Source organism: Hylaeus volcanicus, chromosome 5 (genome assembly GCF_026283585.1).
Source record: "Hylaeus volcanicus isolate JK05 chromosome 5, UHH_iyHylVolc1.0_haploid, whole genome shotgun sequence".
NCBI lineage: Eukaryota > Metazoa > Arthropoda > Insecta > Hymenoptera > Colletidae > Hylaeus > Hylaeus volcanicus.
In genome coordinates, this window is record NC_071980.1 from 9,132,066 (window position 1) to 9,146,181 (window position 14,116).

Here is a 14,116-nt window from a genome sequence, read left to right on the forward strand (position 1 = left end):
ACGCTCCGTGATTATTCTGTTCTGGTTAAACTAGCCAGCTGTCAGGCGGTCACTCACGCGAGCGCCTTCATCTATCGTGTCTATTTCTTTCCGACACTCCCTGTAGGCATAATTAAAGTCTCGTAAATCAAGCGTAAATGTATCCCGATGGGGTGTAATAACGATGCTTAGACGCGTGTGTGTCATGCGATAATCACGTAAATCGTTCGGACATAACAGTTTTCATAGATTTTTAACCGATTGAGAATGTCGCGTTTACCTAATATTCAATGAATATTTGGACTTGGTTATTTATGGATATGTGAAATGATTGCTAAGAATTGCTGAATTACACCGGTTACAACTACGTTTCTATAGTACATCGTAGAATGCGTTCCCGTGAAAATTTTGCTCTCGCTTTTATCGTTGCCTATAAAGACACAAGAATGTTGGTTGATGGTACTCTAAAAGGTAGCACGTAAGATAATGTTAGCGAACGTTAGATAGGAGAATGTGTGTCGAGTAGTCTGCGACCCTTTTCGAATCCGTAACACAGCGTAGCCAAGAAGCCGACTGCGCCATGCATAATGCAGAGGCACAAAGTAGAGATGAACGGGCTGCAGGTATCGAGGATGTTGAATCCGCAATGCAAATTTCATGCGAAAACTTCTGAACCGTTGTCTCGACCCTGAATGTTTCTTTTCCGTAAATAATTTAATCTCATCCGATAGTGGGTATCTGGTGTTTCGTGTTTTCTTTAAATGAAGAAAATATTACAAACTTGTATTGCAAAGTCAACATTTATTTCGGAAAAATAGTACCAAAAAACAAGGAAAAATGTTATTTAGAATATATTTCTACGTGTTGATTTTGAGTTCGACCAAATTGGAAAAAAAAATAAATGGGTTGCATCATAATTTAATAAAAAAAACGTTACGTTAGACGAACGATCGCCGTTTCATTTACTGATAAACAGGTCGGATTACCGCTGGACCACCGGTGAGAGTTACTTTACGGTGAATTGGGTCACCTGTTCCTCCGGTCTCTCCAGACAGGAAGTCTTTCGAGTTCGTCGATTACGTAGTGATACTCCTCGATTACTACCTCGTACATCTTAACGAGCAGTAGCTACAACAAAAAGGAATCTTTACATTGTTAACAGTATGTCTCAAGTACAGACTCCCGTGATATAGTAAAATCTCGACAGATGGAATTTCAATATTTCGACGTGAATCTCGTCCGTTGCATTCTATTGACAAGTGAAAGAGATGACCAGTTACTAACTACTGAAATTTGAGGTCCTCCGTAAAAAAGCAAATCATTGATAAAAGACCGTCGGTTATACGAGAAGTCAGGCATGAGTCACAGCTAGTAAAGATATATTATGTAAGTGAGGTTCCTTATTGGCTTGGTCGCCTCAATACTTATACAGAAACCTTCGTGCCTGTACCTCGTTATTTACGTGGTCAGACACAAAAAATGAAAGGGTAAAGCTTGATTAAAACGAAGTGTAACCGGTTGAGTGAAATAATAACGGCAGAGGAGGCAACTAACCAAGCTTATTTCCTTCTGAGTCGGAACCGTTGGTAGTCTGGTTCAGTAACGATTAGGTCACTTCACCCTTGCGGCATTTTCATCTGCTACGATAAAGCTACGGTATATCCCGGATGCAATGATTATCATTAAGAATCCCAGCAAGTCTTATTGCCCCTCCTCACTTTTGCCAATCCACTCTCGTCTCTTCTCTTTGTCACCCTGGTAGGTGATGGTTCGTTCTCTTTCAGCGGAGACAGGACGACCACGTGCGCCCTGTCAAGGCCCACGCGACACCCATTACGTCCAATCGGCCCTTCAAATACGCTCTTTAACGGCATGGACGATTCTTCAATTCCGCGCTGGAATGCGTCTTCAGTAAGTGGTATATGCTTGGCAGAATTATAATATTATCTAGTTGGACTGTAACCGGACAAGAAGAATCATCAGATCGTTATGCAACAATGTATGCCCTTCTGACTCGGTGGTTGCGAGTTATTGCAAGTAAAACGAGCAATTTGTTCGTGACGATTGTCCCCTTCCATTTTTGCGCAACGATATTTGTGGTTGTTGATAAAGAAAGCAAATTGAATGGTGGTTGCTAGAAGACTGTACAGAGGGTATTTCATAAAAATATAGATTCATAAATAACATCGGAGGCCAATTAACCGCACGGAAATAATAAAAAAAAAAATCTGATATTTTCGAGTTACATGCATTATTGGAGATACAGTTATTCTCACATTTTTTTGAGAGCGTACGAAGAAAGTAAGTACACCGCTGACTATACATGTAGTGTAAACATTCATTTTGTATTTTCTTTCTACATGTAAACTAATATAATGACTGTAACGGAAAGGAGATATCTTTACAAAGCTGTTTACTCACTTACTCGTGTATAGTTATTCATATAGTATAAAATTACTTTCCTGTTTACACGCATTTGAATATTACAGTACCGCGGCTTACGACTACACGATGTATACATCACACAATACAATTATTATATAGGTAATACAACAAAGTTTGAGTTTCCCGTTTATCAGAACGAGAAAAGTGGGAACGTCCTTCTTTCTGTAATAACAAATTTGATGACAAACGTTTTTAAAAAATTTACTAATTGTACAGGTGCACATTGATTATGTTACTATGATAGATGTTTCATAAATTTGATAAAAGACAATGAACATGTATAATCGAAGGAGAATCGACTATACTGAAATATTAAGTAAAATCAGCTGAATATATTAGAGTTTTTATATATAATTTACCCTAGTAATTCCCACAGAACGAAGGATATGAATAACTTCCACCAGCACCGTTACTGCCTCATCTATATCGAAAAATTGCCAGGACTATGCGATCAAAACTTTCTTACGTAAAAGACACATTATAAACACGATTAGTATTTTCCATTCCGTCGTGTAATAAACATGTTTAAAACAACGGCTATTCAAAATTAATCCTGCAGTTATGAACAGTAAATAAAATAATATATGGAACTTTACAAACATAGTATCACGTCTTAAGGCTGAAATAATATTGATCATATAAATATACAGTATCAATTTTGCAACTAACGTTTTGTATTTGTTAAATGAAAAGTATGTACCGGTTAATGTTAAAATTATTACGAAATTCAATTTGGACGGGGAATCTTTTGGCACGTAGTGGTCCATAGCTTAATGGCACTTTTAAGCCACTCTTAAAAGTGGATAAATTAATCGTGTTGACCTTTTATCTCCTAAAGTTGTTCTACTATATCGTGATCGTTTTTATAAGATTTTACGTTAAAACTACTTTTTTGCGAGTGTTTTGTTCTTTGTAGTTCTTTAGCGAAGTAAATGATCGTTTTCTTAAGTCCTTCGGCTAAAGGAACCTTTGGCTCCCAGTCCAAGTATTTCTTAGCTCTAGTAATATCGGGTCTCCTCCTTTGAGGATCATCTTCGACCGCGGCAAGCTCAACAACTTTACTATTTGTACCAACTAGATCCTTTATTATAAGTGCAAATTCTGTAATTAGTAAAAAATCTTTCCCATAATATATTCAACAATGAAAGTACTGTACTTTATAGCAACATGTACCTACCTTCTATCGTATGCTCAATGGGATTTCCAATATTCACAGGTTGAGTATAGTTAGATGCCATCAAGGCAACTAGTCCATCGACTAAATCAGACACATACTGGAAGGATCGAGTCTGTTTTCCACTACCGTATATAGTGATTGAATCATTCTGTAATGCTTGCAGAATAAAATTCGAAACTACGCGCCCATCGTTCATATGCATTCTGGGCCCGAAAGTGTTAAAAATTCGGGCAACACGAACTGAAACGCCTTCTTGCCTCATGTAAGCATAGCTTAACGTTTCAGCAACACGTTTTCCTTCATCGTAACAAGCTCTTGGCCCTAAAACAATTGTGCCAAAAAATTTTATTTTTGTTACAATTAAGGGATAACTATTAAAGCTTGTCAAGTTACCAATGGGATTCACATGGCCCCAGTAAGTTTCTGCTTGGGGATGCTCGTTAGGATCTCCATAAACTTCTGATGTACTAGCGATTAAAACTCTTGCTGCTACCCGTTTTGCAAGGCCTAATACAGTTAAATGATACTTAAATTGCATGGCATCTATCTAGATCCATTGTATCTTGCCTTTGGATAGACAACACCTGTTATGTAATATTACATACCTAATATATTTATTGTACCTAAAGTATTTGTCTTTATTGTTTTTACTGGATTAAGCATATAGTGTGGTGGACTAGCTGGGCTGGCAAGATGATAGATTTCATCAACTTCTAAATAAAGGGGTCTAACAATGTCATGGTGAACAAGCTCAAAGTTTTCATGACCAACCCAATGTTCAACATTGCGTTTTCTTCCAGTGAAGAAGTTATCTACAACTATTACTTCATGACCAGCAAGCATCAAACGGTCAACCAAATGTGATCCAACAAAGCCTGCTCCACCCGTGACCAAAATTCTTTTTCGATTTTTATAATTAAGGAACTTGACTGTTGGAAAATCCTTTGAGACTCTGTTCTCAATTTTGGCTTCAAGATGCTGCAGTTTACCTTCCAAATCACGAATTCGTATTTTTGCTTCTTCGATGTTTTTAATATCTGTGTAAGGTGCATCTTCTTCGGCTTCTTCAACTTTCTGATTGACAACTACGATATCATTCTTATCCCCCATGTGAGATTTACGGTCCCTTGAATGAACTCTAGGAAAAGATTGTTCTTCTTCTGGACTAACTAATGTTTTGTAGAAACCTAACACTGTGCAATATGGAAAATATGATGCTCAGAAATTATAAACAACACCGACACTGACCTTCTGAGAGTCATTATCTACGATCGATAACTTAAAGAAAAACAGAAAGTAATAACAAATAAATTAACCTTGAAACACTTACCTAATATAACACAAATCACGGAAAAGGCAACCTGTTTCATCTTTCGTGGAGTGACAACCATGCTTTAACATTGCGCATGTCTCAGTCGAAGGTATTCGCGTTAATTTTCTCCCGATTGTTCACAGATTGTCAGTATGACGTTTTAGAGTGAAAGTGACAAGTAACGCTTGTCGTACCAAACATGTCATTATTCGAACTTTATGATTAAAAAACATAACCTCCTGAACCAACAGACCGATCAACTAGTGTCGTCTGTCGTTATTCCTGTGGTCCGTTTGCGTTTAATTATTGATGTATGCCGGTGCTGCTATCTGAGTAGTGTAACACGAACGTTCCACGAATTTTGCTTCGTATTCTCTCATTGGCCTGACGTATCGTAAGCTGATAACTTAACCTCAAAATTCCAGCGTACACGCACACGCAGGCGCAGATCCTGTTTTTTGATTGATATATAAGGCTGTGGCAGTACAAAGGAAACATCTCAAGTAGTTTTTCTGGAGTCACGGTGGCAGTGGCATTTGAAACATGGCAGACGTCATTGATTGTAATTTTCCTGTTTGGGCCCTTCTGCCTAAAAAAGAAACTGGTGTCACTGACTTTCTTACCAAATATCCAGAATATGACGGCCGAGGAGTTGTTATGGCAATTTTTGATTCAGGAGTTGATCCTGGAGCTCCTGGTATGCAGGTACGTAAGCTTTTATGTGGACACGCCTCGCGTTTGTTCAAATCGCAGCATTTTTTATTTTTCGATTTTAATCAACAATTTTCATTTTTCCCAAACATTATACAGTTTCCAAAATCTCAGCACGAAGCATGCGATTCTTTCACTGACGAGTTTCTGTTTAGTTTTTCTATACACAGAATAAGAAACTTTGCATATTTCCGTTTTCAATAAAAAAGTCAACGCGATATAAGTTACATTTTTTTTAATTCAATTTCGCTAATAGATTTTCCTTGTCCTTCATTGTAATGGGTAATTCGTGTTGTATTTCTGATTTTTTATACATTAACAATGATTGTCTGTACAGTGTTTGTTGTAAACTTATATGCTCATTGTGGGCTAAAATGGACTGTATTAGTCATTCTGTCTTACCATCAAATATCCTCAAATTTGTGTTTGTCATCCTTTGTTGTATGGTAACGTATAATGGCCAATACAGTAACATATTTCTTGATCAATAAAGGAAAATAATTTACATGTAAAGAATATTAAATGGTCAACTATGTAAAAAATATATTTTGCATAGATAACTACACATGGAAAACCAAAAATCATTGAACGATATGACTGTAGTGGAGCTGGGGATGTAGACACCAGCAAAGTTGTACAAGCACCCCTTGGATACATAAATGGTATAACTGGACGTGAATTAAAGGTATAGTAGCCAATGCATGCAATTTTTCATATAAGAACAACATTTGTTTCTTATTCTTAAAGATATATTACTTTGTTTTAGATTCCAGCCAGCTGGCAAAATCCTACTGGAAAATATCACATTGGAGTAAAAAATTTATATTCATTATATCCAGGAAAATTAAAAGAAAGAGTAGTATTAGAACGGAAGAAACGACTGTGGGACAGTTGTCAGAAATCTGCACTTGCAGAAGCAACTAGGGAACTACAAGTAAATAACAACATTAATTATATTTTGATATTCTTTTCATACAGACTTTTTTTACCAGAAATAAATTTGTTTACTTTGTTATAGAAAGTAATTTTGTCATGTATGCAAAATTCATATTACATTTGATATAATTTTGCTTTTTTTTCAAATTAAAAATTTGTATAACAAACTAGTTACAATAACCTATATGTTAACACATATATTCAAGAGCAAGAACTGTAATTAGGATTGTAGACCATGTGTTCCAAAGATAGGGTTGTTGTGGGTACATTAAACCATTCAATCAAATGAGGCCAGTTTCACAATGTGTCACAGTGATCTCTATCTAATGCTATATTTATATTTGGCAGTTTGATCTATTGTAAAGCCATTGATTCATTACATAATAGTACTTAGATAAAAGTTGCAAACTTTGTATTTTTCTAATGTTTAAATCAAATAATATTTCTACAAACAATTGAACTTAATTAAAATATGAGTATATATATGGTATATGTATACATTTAACTGAAATAAAGACAATGTGATTTTTATGTTCTGTAACTATTGTACATAGGAATTTGAAGCAAAGAATCCACAGTTAACGACTTTAGAGGAAAGACTAAAAAAAGAAGAACTTGAAGCAAGAATTGAAGTATTAAATAATATTGAAAAAAAATATTCTGATGTAGGACCTACTTATGACTGTGTTGTTTTTCATGATGGTGAGGTTTGGAGGTAAAGATGTATGGAAGATACTTTTGGGTTTGCATGTGTGTTAAAAATTTCAATTTGTATAGACATTTGTCTTCAACTTGTTTTCATTATCTGTTATAGAGCTTGTATTGACACTTCTGAAGAAGGCAACCTGGAAGCTGGTGTATGCTTGGGAGAATATACAGCGACGAGGGAATTTGCGCCTATTATACCAGAAGATCAATTAAATATTAGTATCAATGTCCACGATGATGGAAATACGTTGGAAATTGTTAGCTTATGTTGTAAGTTCTAATATAATTGTTCTCTTTTTTAATAACAGAAATTTTTAAGTAATATATTGCTACAAACAATTTTTTTATGTTACAGCAAGTCACGGTACTCACGTAGCTTCAATTGCAGCGGCAAATTTTCCTGATAATCCAGAATTAAATGGTATAGCTCCTGGTGCACAGATTATTTCATTGACTGTTGGAGATGGTCGCATTGGCACAATGGAGACAGGCACTGCGATAGTACGAGCAATGATACATGTTATGAATCACAGAGAAAAAATACATGTAATAAATATGAGTTATGGAGAACATGCACACTGGTCGAATACAGGCAGAATAGGAGAATTAATTAATGAAGTTATTGATAAGTATGGTGTAACATGGGTGGCATCTGCTGGTAACCTTGGACCAGCTTTATGTACTATTGGTTAGTGGATCAAATCTAGAAAAGGCTTGACATGTATTTATAAAATTTACATCTTCTAAGATCCGCTTTAAAATTATACAGGAACACCGCCAGACATCAGTTCTAACAGTATCATTAGCGTTGGTGCTTATGTTTTTCCTGACATGATGGTAGCTGAATATTCTTTAAGGGAAAAAATGGCAGGCATGCCATACACATGGTCATCTCGGGGTCCGATGATCGATGGAGGAACTGGTATCACTGTATGTGCTCCAGGAGGAGCTATAACCAGTGTTCCTAATTTTACACTAAGAAAAAGTCAGCTCATGAATGGTACAAGTATGGCTAGTCCACATGTGACTGGTGCTGTCGGTACGCGTATAATAATTTATATAAAGCTTTACAAAAATCGTATATTGATAAAAAAGAATATACTTTAATATGCTACTCATTCCTATTACAGCTGTACTTATATCAGGACTCATTGCCAAAGGATGCCCTTATTCTCCATACAATATAAAAAGAGCTCTTGAAAATACAGCCTTGTACATATCTAACCTAGATCCTTTTGCACAAGGTTCAGGACTGTTACAAGTTGAACGTGCATTTGATTATCTTATGGCGTACAAATACGTTCCTGAAAGGGATGTAAGATTTTCGATTAGCTGTGGTGCAAACAACTCTAAAGGAATTCATATGAGAACCGGTATCATAGATCGACCAAAAGATTATGCCATTACCGTTGAGCCTGTATTTCTTAATAGCGAAAATACTGGTATAATTTTATATATTTGTTAATGTCGTTCTGCATATTTCAATTGGGTTTATTATAATATTTAAATACTTTTATAGCCCCGGCACGCAAGATTGAATTTAATTTGAAATTGACGTTAGTGTGTGACGCGCATTGGGTTCAGTTCCCAACGCACTTGGATTTAATGCATATGGCTCGTGCATTCGCTGTACGAGTTGATGCTACTAATTTACCAGAAGGTGTTCATGCAACTAGGTAAAAAAATGGTATATCATGATCAAATATTTGTTTAAAATATGTTTACGAATAACGTCGATGCTAAATTACACTTTACAGTGTCAGAGCTTATGATGTAACAGATATTGGAAAAGGACCAGTGTTCCAAATACCAATTACCGTAGTGCAACCACAAACACTGCCAAAAACCGCAATCCTTCCAGATTTAATGTTTACGAAAGTTTTATTTAAACCCAATACAATTCACCGACATTTCATTCTTGTCCCAGAGGATGCGACATGGGCAGGTAAATATTTTCTGCAATATATGTGTATGTATTTCATCGAACGAGTCAAATCAATGTGTTTCTTTGATTCCATTTAGTTATTAGATTGAGAAGCACAGAAAAGGAAAAAATTGGAAGATTTGTGGTTCATACTATTCAGTTAAAACCTCGTTTGGCTTGTAAGACTCTCGAAGTTAATAAAATGATTAGTGTTACCTCTCAGTCTGAAACTGTTCAACCACTCTCTGTCCAGGTACAGTAAATTTCTATTACACAGTTTCACAAATCGTGTAATGGTAATAAATTTAACTTTGTTATAAACACCTATAGGGAGGATTAATTTTAGAAGTTGTTATTGCAAAGTATTGGGCAAACTTAGGTGATATGTTGATCGACTATTCTATAGAATTTCATGGTATCCACATGATAGATGGAAATCTTACAATGCAATCTGGGGATGGAATAAATCGTTTGGAATTGCGAAGTTCATTAAGAAATGAAGAAGTGGTTCCTAGTGTTTCTCTCAAATCTTCTGTGCAAATTTTGAAGTATGCGCACTTGAAATTTCACGTATTAATATTTGACGTTGGTTTTAATTTTAAACTTATTTTTATTTAATGTTGCAGACCCACTGACGCAAAGATTGCTCCTTTACGGAAACGAGATATTATTCCTCCATCACGACAGATTTATGAATTGCAATTAACATACACGTTCCACTCTGCAAAAGCAACCGAAGTAACTCCGAATGCAGCATTGCTTAGCGATGTACTGTATGAAAGTGAATATGAGAGTCAAATGTGGATGATTTACGACAGCAACAAACAACTCGTATGTTGCGGGGATGCGTATCCGTCTAAGGTAAATTTTACTTAGATATTATTAGAGAAATATAAATTAACAATACAATATGTTGCCACAGTATACTATCCAGAAATTAGAAAAGGGTGATTACACTTTGAAAATGCATGTACGGCATGAAAAGAGAGACTTACTAGATAGGTTAACAGAAATGCCATTACTTCTAAGTCAAAAGTTGAGTAATCCAATTAGTCTGGATGTGTATGCCAGCCAATCCCAAGCCATTATTGGTGGCAAAAAAATGGTAGCAGCTTCAATTCCACCTGGACATATTCTTCCAATGTATATTGCTCCCATGTCCAATGAAATCAAGTAAGTATCCTACTTCAAACAAGAAATTTTTGTTACTTTTTTTGTCAAAATTATGTTTCATAAATTAAAATAGATTAGTGTTGCAAAGCATTCAAACTATGATGTTCAAGAAAGTATAAAATATTAATTTACTCTTAGATTATATTTATTCCTAAGCATACTTTACATATATTAATGACATGCTACAGTAAACGTATTAGTTCTTTTATGTAAATCAAACAATGCACGAATAATTTTATTATACCTTTGAAATACAAATGTAAATGTTCAAAAGATGTTAGGTTGAAAATTGTCAATACTTTAGATTATAATTCGCTTTGAATTAATCTTGGGTTACTTAAAATTATTCCATACAAGTGATGTCATGTGATCACTACCCTTTTTTTTTTTACATAATTATAAAATGATTTGCCTCTGGAGTGCTACTAAAGTTTTTTTTTTTTTTTCATCCAACATCGCAGCACTGAAAATAAGTGAGTCTATAGTACTATTTTTATAAACATTTTTGCACATTTACATGCTTTAAACATAGTTTAAAAAAGTATTTATGTAGCAAAGCTATTATTTTAAAATGCTAATCTATATACACTCATTAATTCTATTGCAACATTAGTTCTGCAATGCAACTGGTCTGACACAATAATATTGCAATATAATTTTTATTTTACATTTTTACGCATTACTATTTTTTTACAATTATTTTATTTTGAAATTTTGTTAATACTAGGAAAGAAGGTACTAACAAACTTGTAATTGTGTGGAAATTAGCCTACATCATTAAGGCTTTATGAATATAACAGTAGTGAAAGTTTTTCTTGTTTATAATAACTATAAAATATTTTGCTTATAGTGTATTTGATATACCTACTTGCTTTATAATGTTTACGTCATTGAGTATCTCACGCTTTTGAATGCTATGCATTTTGTTGGGATTCGTTTGTGATGGCTCTCGGTAGTGAATATTTTATACGATGGCCAATATTAACTCGGTTGAAAAGAAAATTGATGTCTTCCTGTTTTATTTTAAAGAATTTCCAAAGGTGCAACATTCGGTAGTTATCTGCAAGGTACATTGACTTTTTGTAAAGACGAGATCGGAAAGAAAGTGGATTGCCATTCATTTAAATACGTTTTATCCGAACCAACCAAAAAGAGTAATAGTCCTGCTAATAAACCAGACAAAGAAAAGACTACGAAATGGGATGAATACAATGAAGCACTTAGAGATATGAAATGCCATTGGCTTGGAAAGCTGGGTAATCAAATTTTTCATGAATTTATTACTATTTTTATATGAACATGCATCATACTTATTATCATTATCATGCAAATTTTTTTGTTTCTCTTTCCGGTTCATTTCCACAAATAGCACCTTCTACGAGTAAGTTCTTACCGTGTGAACGAATATTATTATAATATTTATGTTTTAGAACTCTGTACAGTTCGATTTTGAATTTTGTAATTATCGCCATTATTCCTAATGTGCATCCAGTAAATAACAAATGATTTACACTGACCTCTTTCTTCGTTCGTAACTGATATTTAAAGCACATTACTACCAGCAGTGTTTGTTAATCGTTAATGTGGTAGTAAAATAATTGTATAATATGAAAATATCATTATATTTCACATGATTATTCATTCCACATATTAATATGAATGCTGTTTTTTATCCACCACATAAACGTATATATTTGCTCCTTTATGGTGACAATATATTTAATTTGTTACTGTCGATAACAGAACCTGGAGAATACGCAAATTTATTATATGGAGAATTGAAAACTCTCTTTTCGGATCATTTACCCGTTCACATTGCCATGCTGACTTCTCTGGATTCCCCTGAAGCTCGACGTTATGTACCACACGATGATCTCTCAGAAAATGCTGTTTCTCTCGCAAACCAAATTATAACTGTCGCCGATGCTGTGATTACAAATATAGATCAAGATAAATTGTTAGCATATTATGGTTTGAAAAATGATCAACGTGCTGATGCAGCGAAAATTAAAGCAACTATGGAGAAACAAAAGAGTAGTTTGATAGAGGCATTAGTAAAGAAAGGATGTGCGTTAGCACGATTATACGTACACAACATGAAGAAAGGAGAAGGAGATCGTGCGTCATATGAACATTTATTAGAGAGTGTTGCAAATCACTGGCAAGAAGTGCAGAAGTTTGCTGAACCAACTGACAGCAAGGCAAGAAATTAAATACTATTTTGCTGATATTTAATGATTATATTAAAGTATTCGAAAAAAACGAGTAAAAGTAAAATATTTCGTTTTGTTCATAGGTACTCATGCTTTCACTGTGGCACGCCCATATTAATAATCATTGTGGGCGCTACTTGAAATTACTGATGCGTTATTATGAAGAAAAACCATTAAAAGAAATTGACGAAAAATGTATAGAAATTGCAAGGAACTTAGGATGGGAACATTTATCATGTCATATTTCCTCAAGTATGTCGACACGTTATCCTACTTCGTACAAATCATTTTGACTAACGGTAAGTTAATGATATTAAAATTGAATAGAGTTTTAACGTTAAAATAATTATCGAATATACAATAATCCGCACAGCAATGCCGTTTGGGTGTCATGAAACTGTCTCTGATGTCTTGATGAGATGAGATTTAATCATGGAATGCAGTTTCCAATGCAACTCTGCAATTACAGAGGTGTCTCTGTCGAACCATTCAGGTGTATTATACATTTAGGATGATATAATTTTATTCGTATTAAAAAAGAAAAAGAAAAAAAGAAGAAAAAGTGACACTAAAAAAATATACTAATTTTCTAACATAAGAAAATAAATCATATTCATATTCACGTATATGATTTTCTTTATGAAAACCGTGGAACAGCAAAACAAACACTATAAGCAATAACATGAACTATGTCTTCAATTAATGAAGCCAGTTATTAATTGTTAATCGCCAAGGAAAAGTGCGATGACATGTCGTTTACATGTACTTGCGCAGACAAGACGTTGTTACATTGCTTTGTCAAAAGTATCATTGTTTTAATACTGCATTTTTATGACGTTTACGGTATGAAAGAAGAAAACAGCGTCAGAGTATCATGGAAACTGTTATTAATTTAGAAATTGAATTTTGTTAAATAACAATGTGTTACTCGAAAGCATTCATTTCAATTAACATAATGTATATCATCCACACTCATCTAGGTTTTTCCATTTTTACAATATATTGAATGTAAATATATATATATACATATACACTTGCGTATACATACATGTATTTTCTTTACACCCACAGAATATAATTTATTCTATTAAATTCTGTTAATTGTAGACACAATTTATATGAGCATGAAATTTCTGTAAAATGTTTTTTCAATTACTGTTACCAAAATATTGTTGCGTACAATTCGTCTCACGCTTTACACAATAAGTGCTATTCGCACTTGTGTAAATAAATAAATAAATGAATAGCTAGGTCGCTTTTAAAATTTCGTGAATGTTAAATATAAATAGCAATACTTGTTTTTTGACGGAACTCTGTAACCAGGAAATTACTACACAATTACCAGAATGGAATAAATCAATATCGCTACACACATTATAATTACAACATTGCAAGTGAAATGTTATAACGCTAAAAGACAAGATACGAAGGGTAAAATTTGTTTCGATTAGGGAAATGTAATTGTAACAAATGTATCTACTTGGACTAGATTTTAATGTAGATTCACTATTAGGTAATAAAGCTTGAGTATCTTGACG

General features: G+C 34.2%; 2 protein-coding genes across 7 annotated transcripts; one reads left to right on the forward strand and one right to left on the reverse strand.

Annotated features, from left to right (window-relative positions):
• Positions 1-760: 760 nt before the first annotated feature.
• LOC128876223 (UDP-glucuronic acid decarboxylase 1) lies at positions 761-5,192 on the reverse strand. 6 transcript variants are annotated; one of them, XM_054122400.1, is made up of 7 exons: positions 4,932-5,191; positions 4,207-4,794; positions 3,995-4,108; positions 3,602-3,922; positions 3,125-3,543; positions 1,534-3,043; positions 761-1,107 (listed from the first exon to the last, which is right to left on the reverse strand). In XM_054122400.1, exons 1-5 carry the CDS (start codon positions 4,990-4,992, stop codon positions 3,257-3,259), a joined length of 1,371 nt encoding a protein of 456 aa, XP_053978375.1. In that variant the 5' UTR covers positions 4,993-5,191; the 3' UTR covers positions 761-1,107; positions 1,534-3,043; positions 3,125-3,256. The 6 variants fall into 6 exon arrangements, with proteins under 6 accessions (XP_053978375.1, XP_053978376.1, XP_053978378.1 ...); XM_054122401.1 differs by having other exon boundaries at positions 1,534-2,586; positions 2,784-3,543; XM_054122403.1 differs by lacking the exon at positions 3,125-3,543 and having other exon boundaries at positions 1,534-2,586; positions 4,932-5,192.
• A 118-nt stretch (positions 5,193-5,310) lies between these two features.
• Positions 5,311-13,609, forward strand: LOC128876222 (tripeptidyl-peptidase 2). The gene is made up of 18 exons (XM_054122398.1): positions 5,311-5,618; positions 6,181-6,309; positions 6,391-6,558; positions 7,115-7,275; positions 7,375-7,538; positions 7,624-7,956; positions 8,038-8,307; positions 8,399-8,710; positions 8,788-8,944; positions 9,026-9,213; positions 9,291-9,445; positions 9,523-9,740; positions 9,819-10,053; positions 10,115-10,365; positions 11,395-11,621; positions 12,109-12,566; positions 12,662-12,877; positions 12,952-13,609. The coding sequence occupies exons 1-17, from the start codon at positions 5,457-5,459 to the stop codon at positions 12,869-12,871; spliced, it is 3,798 nt and encodes a 1,265-aa protein (XP_053978373.1). The 5' UTR covers positions 5,311-5,456; the 3' UTR covers positions 12,872-12,877; positions 12,952-13,609.
• Positions 13,610-14,116: the final 507 nt, after the last annotated feature.

What these genes read in the sequence shown, in the direction of transcription:
- LOC128876223 (XM_054122400.1), bottom strand. Translation starts at nt 4,992, where the DNA reads ATGGTTGTCACTCCACGAAAGATGAAACAGGTTGCCTTTTCCGTGATT. An exon ending in CGTGATTTGTGTTATATTAG is followed by an intron (nt 4,795 to 4,931) that starts GTAAGTGTTTCA and finishes CATATTGCACAG; the next exon opens with TGTTAGGTTTCTACAAAACA. An exon ending in GGGCCATGTGAATCCCATTG is followed by an intron (nt 3,923 to 3,994) that starts GTAACTTGACAA and finishes CAATTGTTTTAG; the next exon opens with GGCCAAGAGCTTGTTACGAT.
- LOC128876222 (XM_054122398.1), top strand. Translation starts at nt 5,457, where the DNA reads ATGGCAGACGTCATTGATTGTAATTTTCCTGTTTGGGCCCTTCTGCCT. An exon ending in TTCAACCACTCTCTGTCCAG is followed by an intron (nt 9,446 to 9,522) that starts GTACAGTAAATT and finishes AAACACCTATAG; the next exon opens with GGAGGATTAATTTTAGAAGT. An exon ending in CTGAACCAACTGACAGCAAG is followed by an intron (nt 12,567 to 12,661) that starts GCAAGAAATTAA and finishes TTTTGTTCATAG; the next exon opens with GTACTCATGCTTTCACTGTG.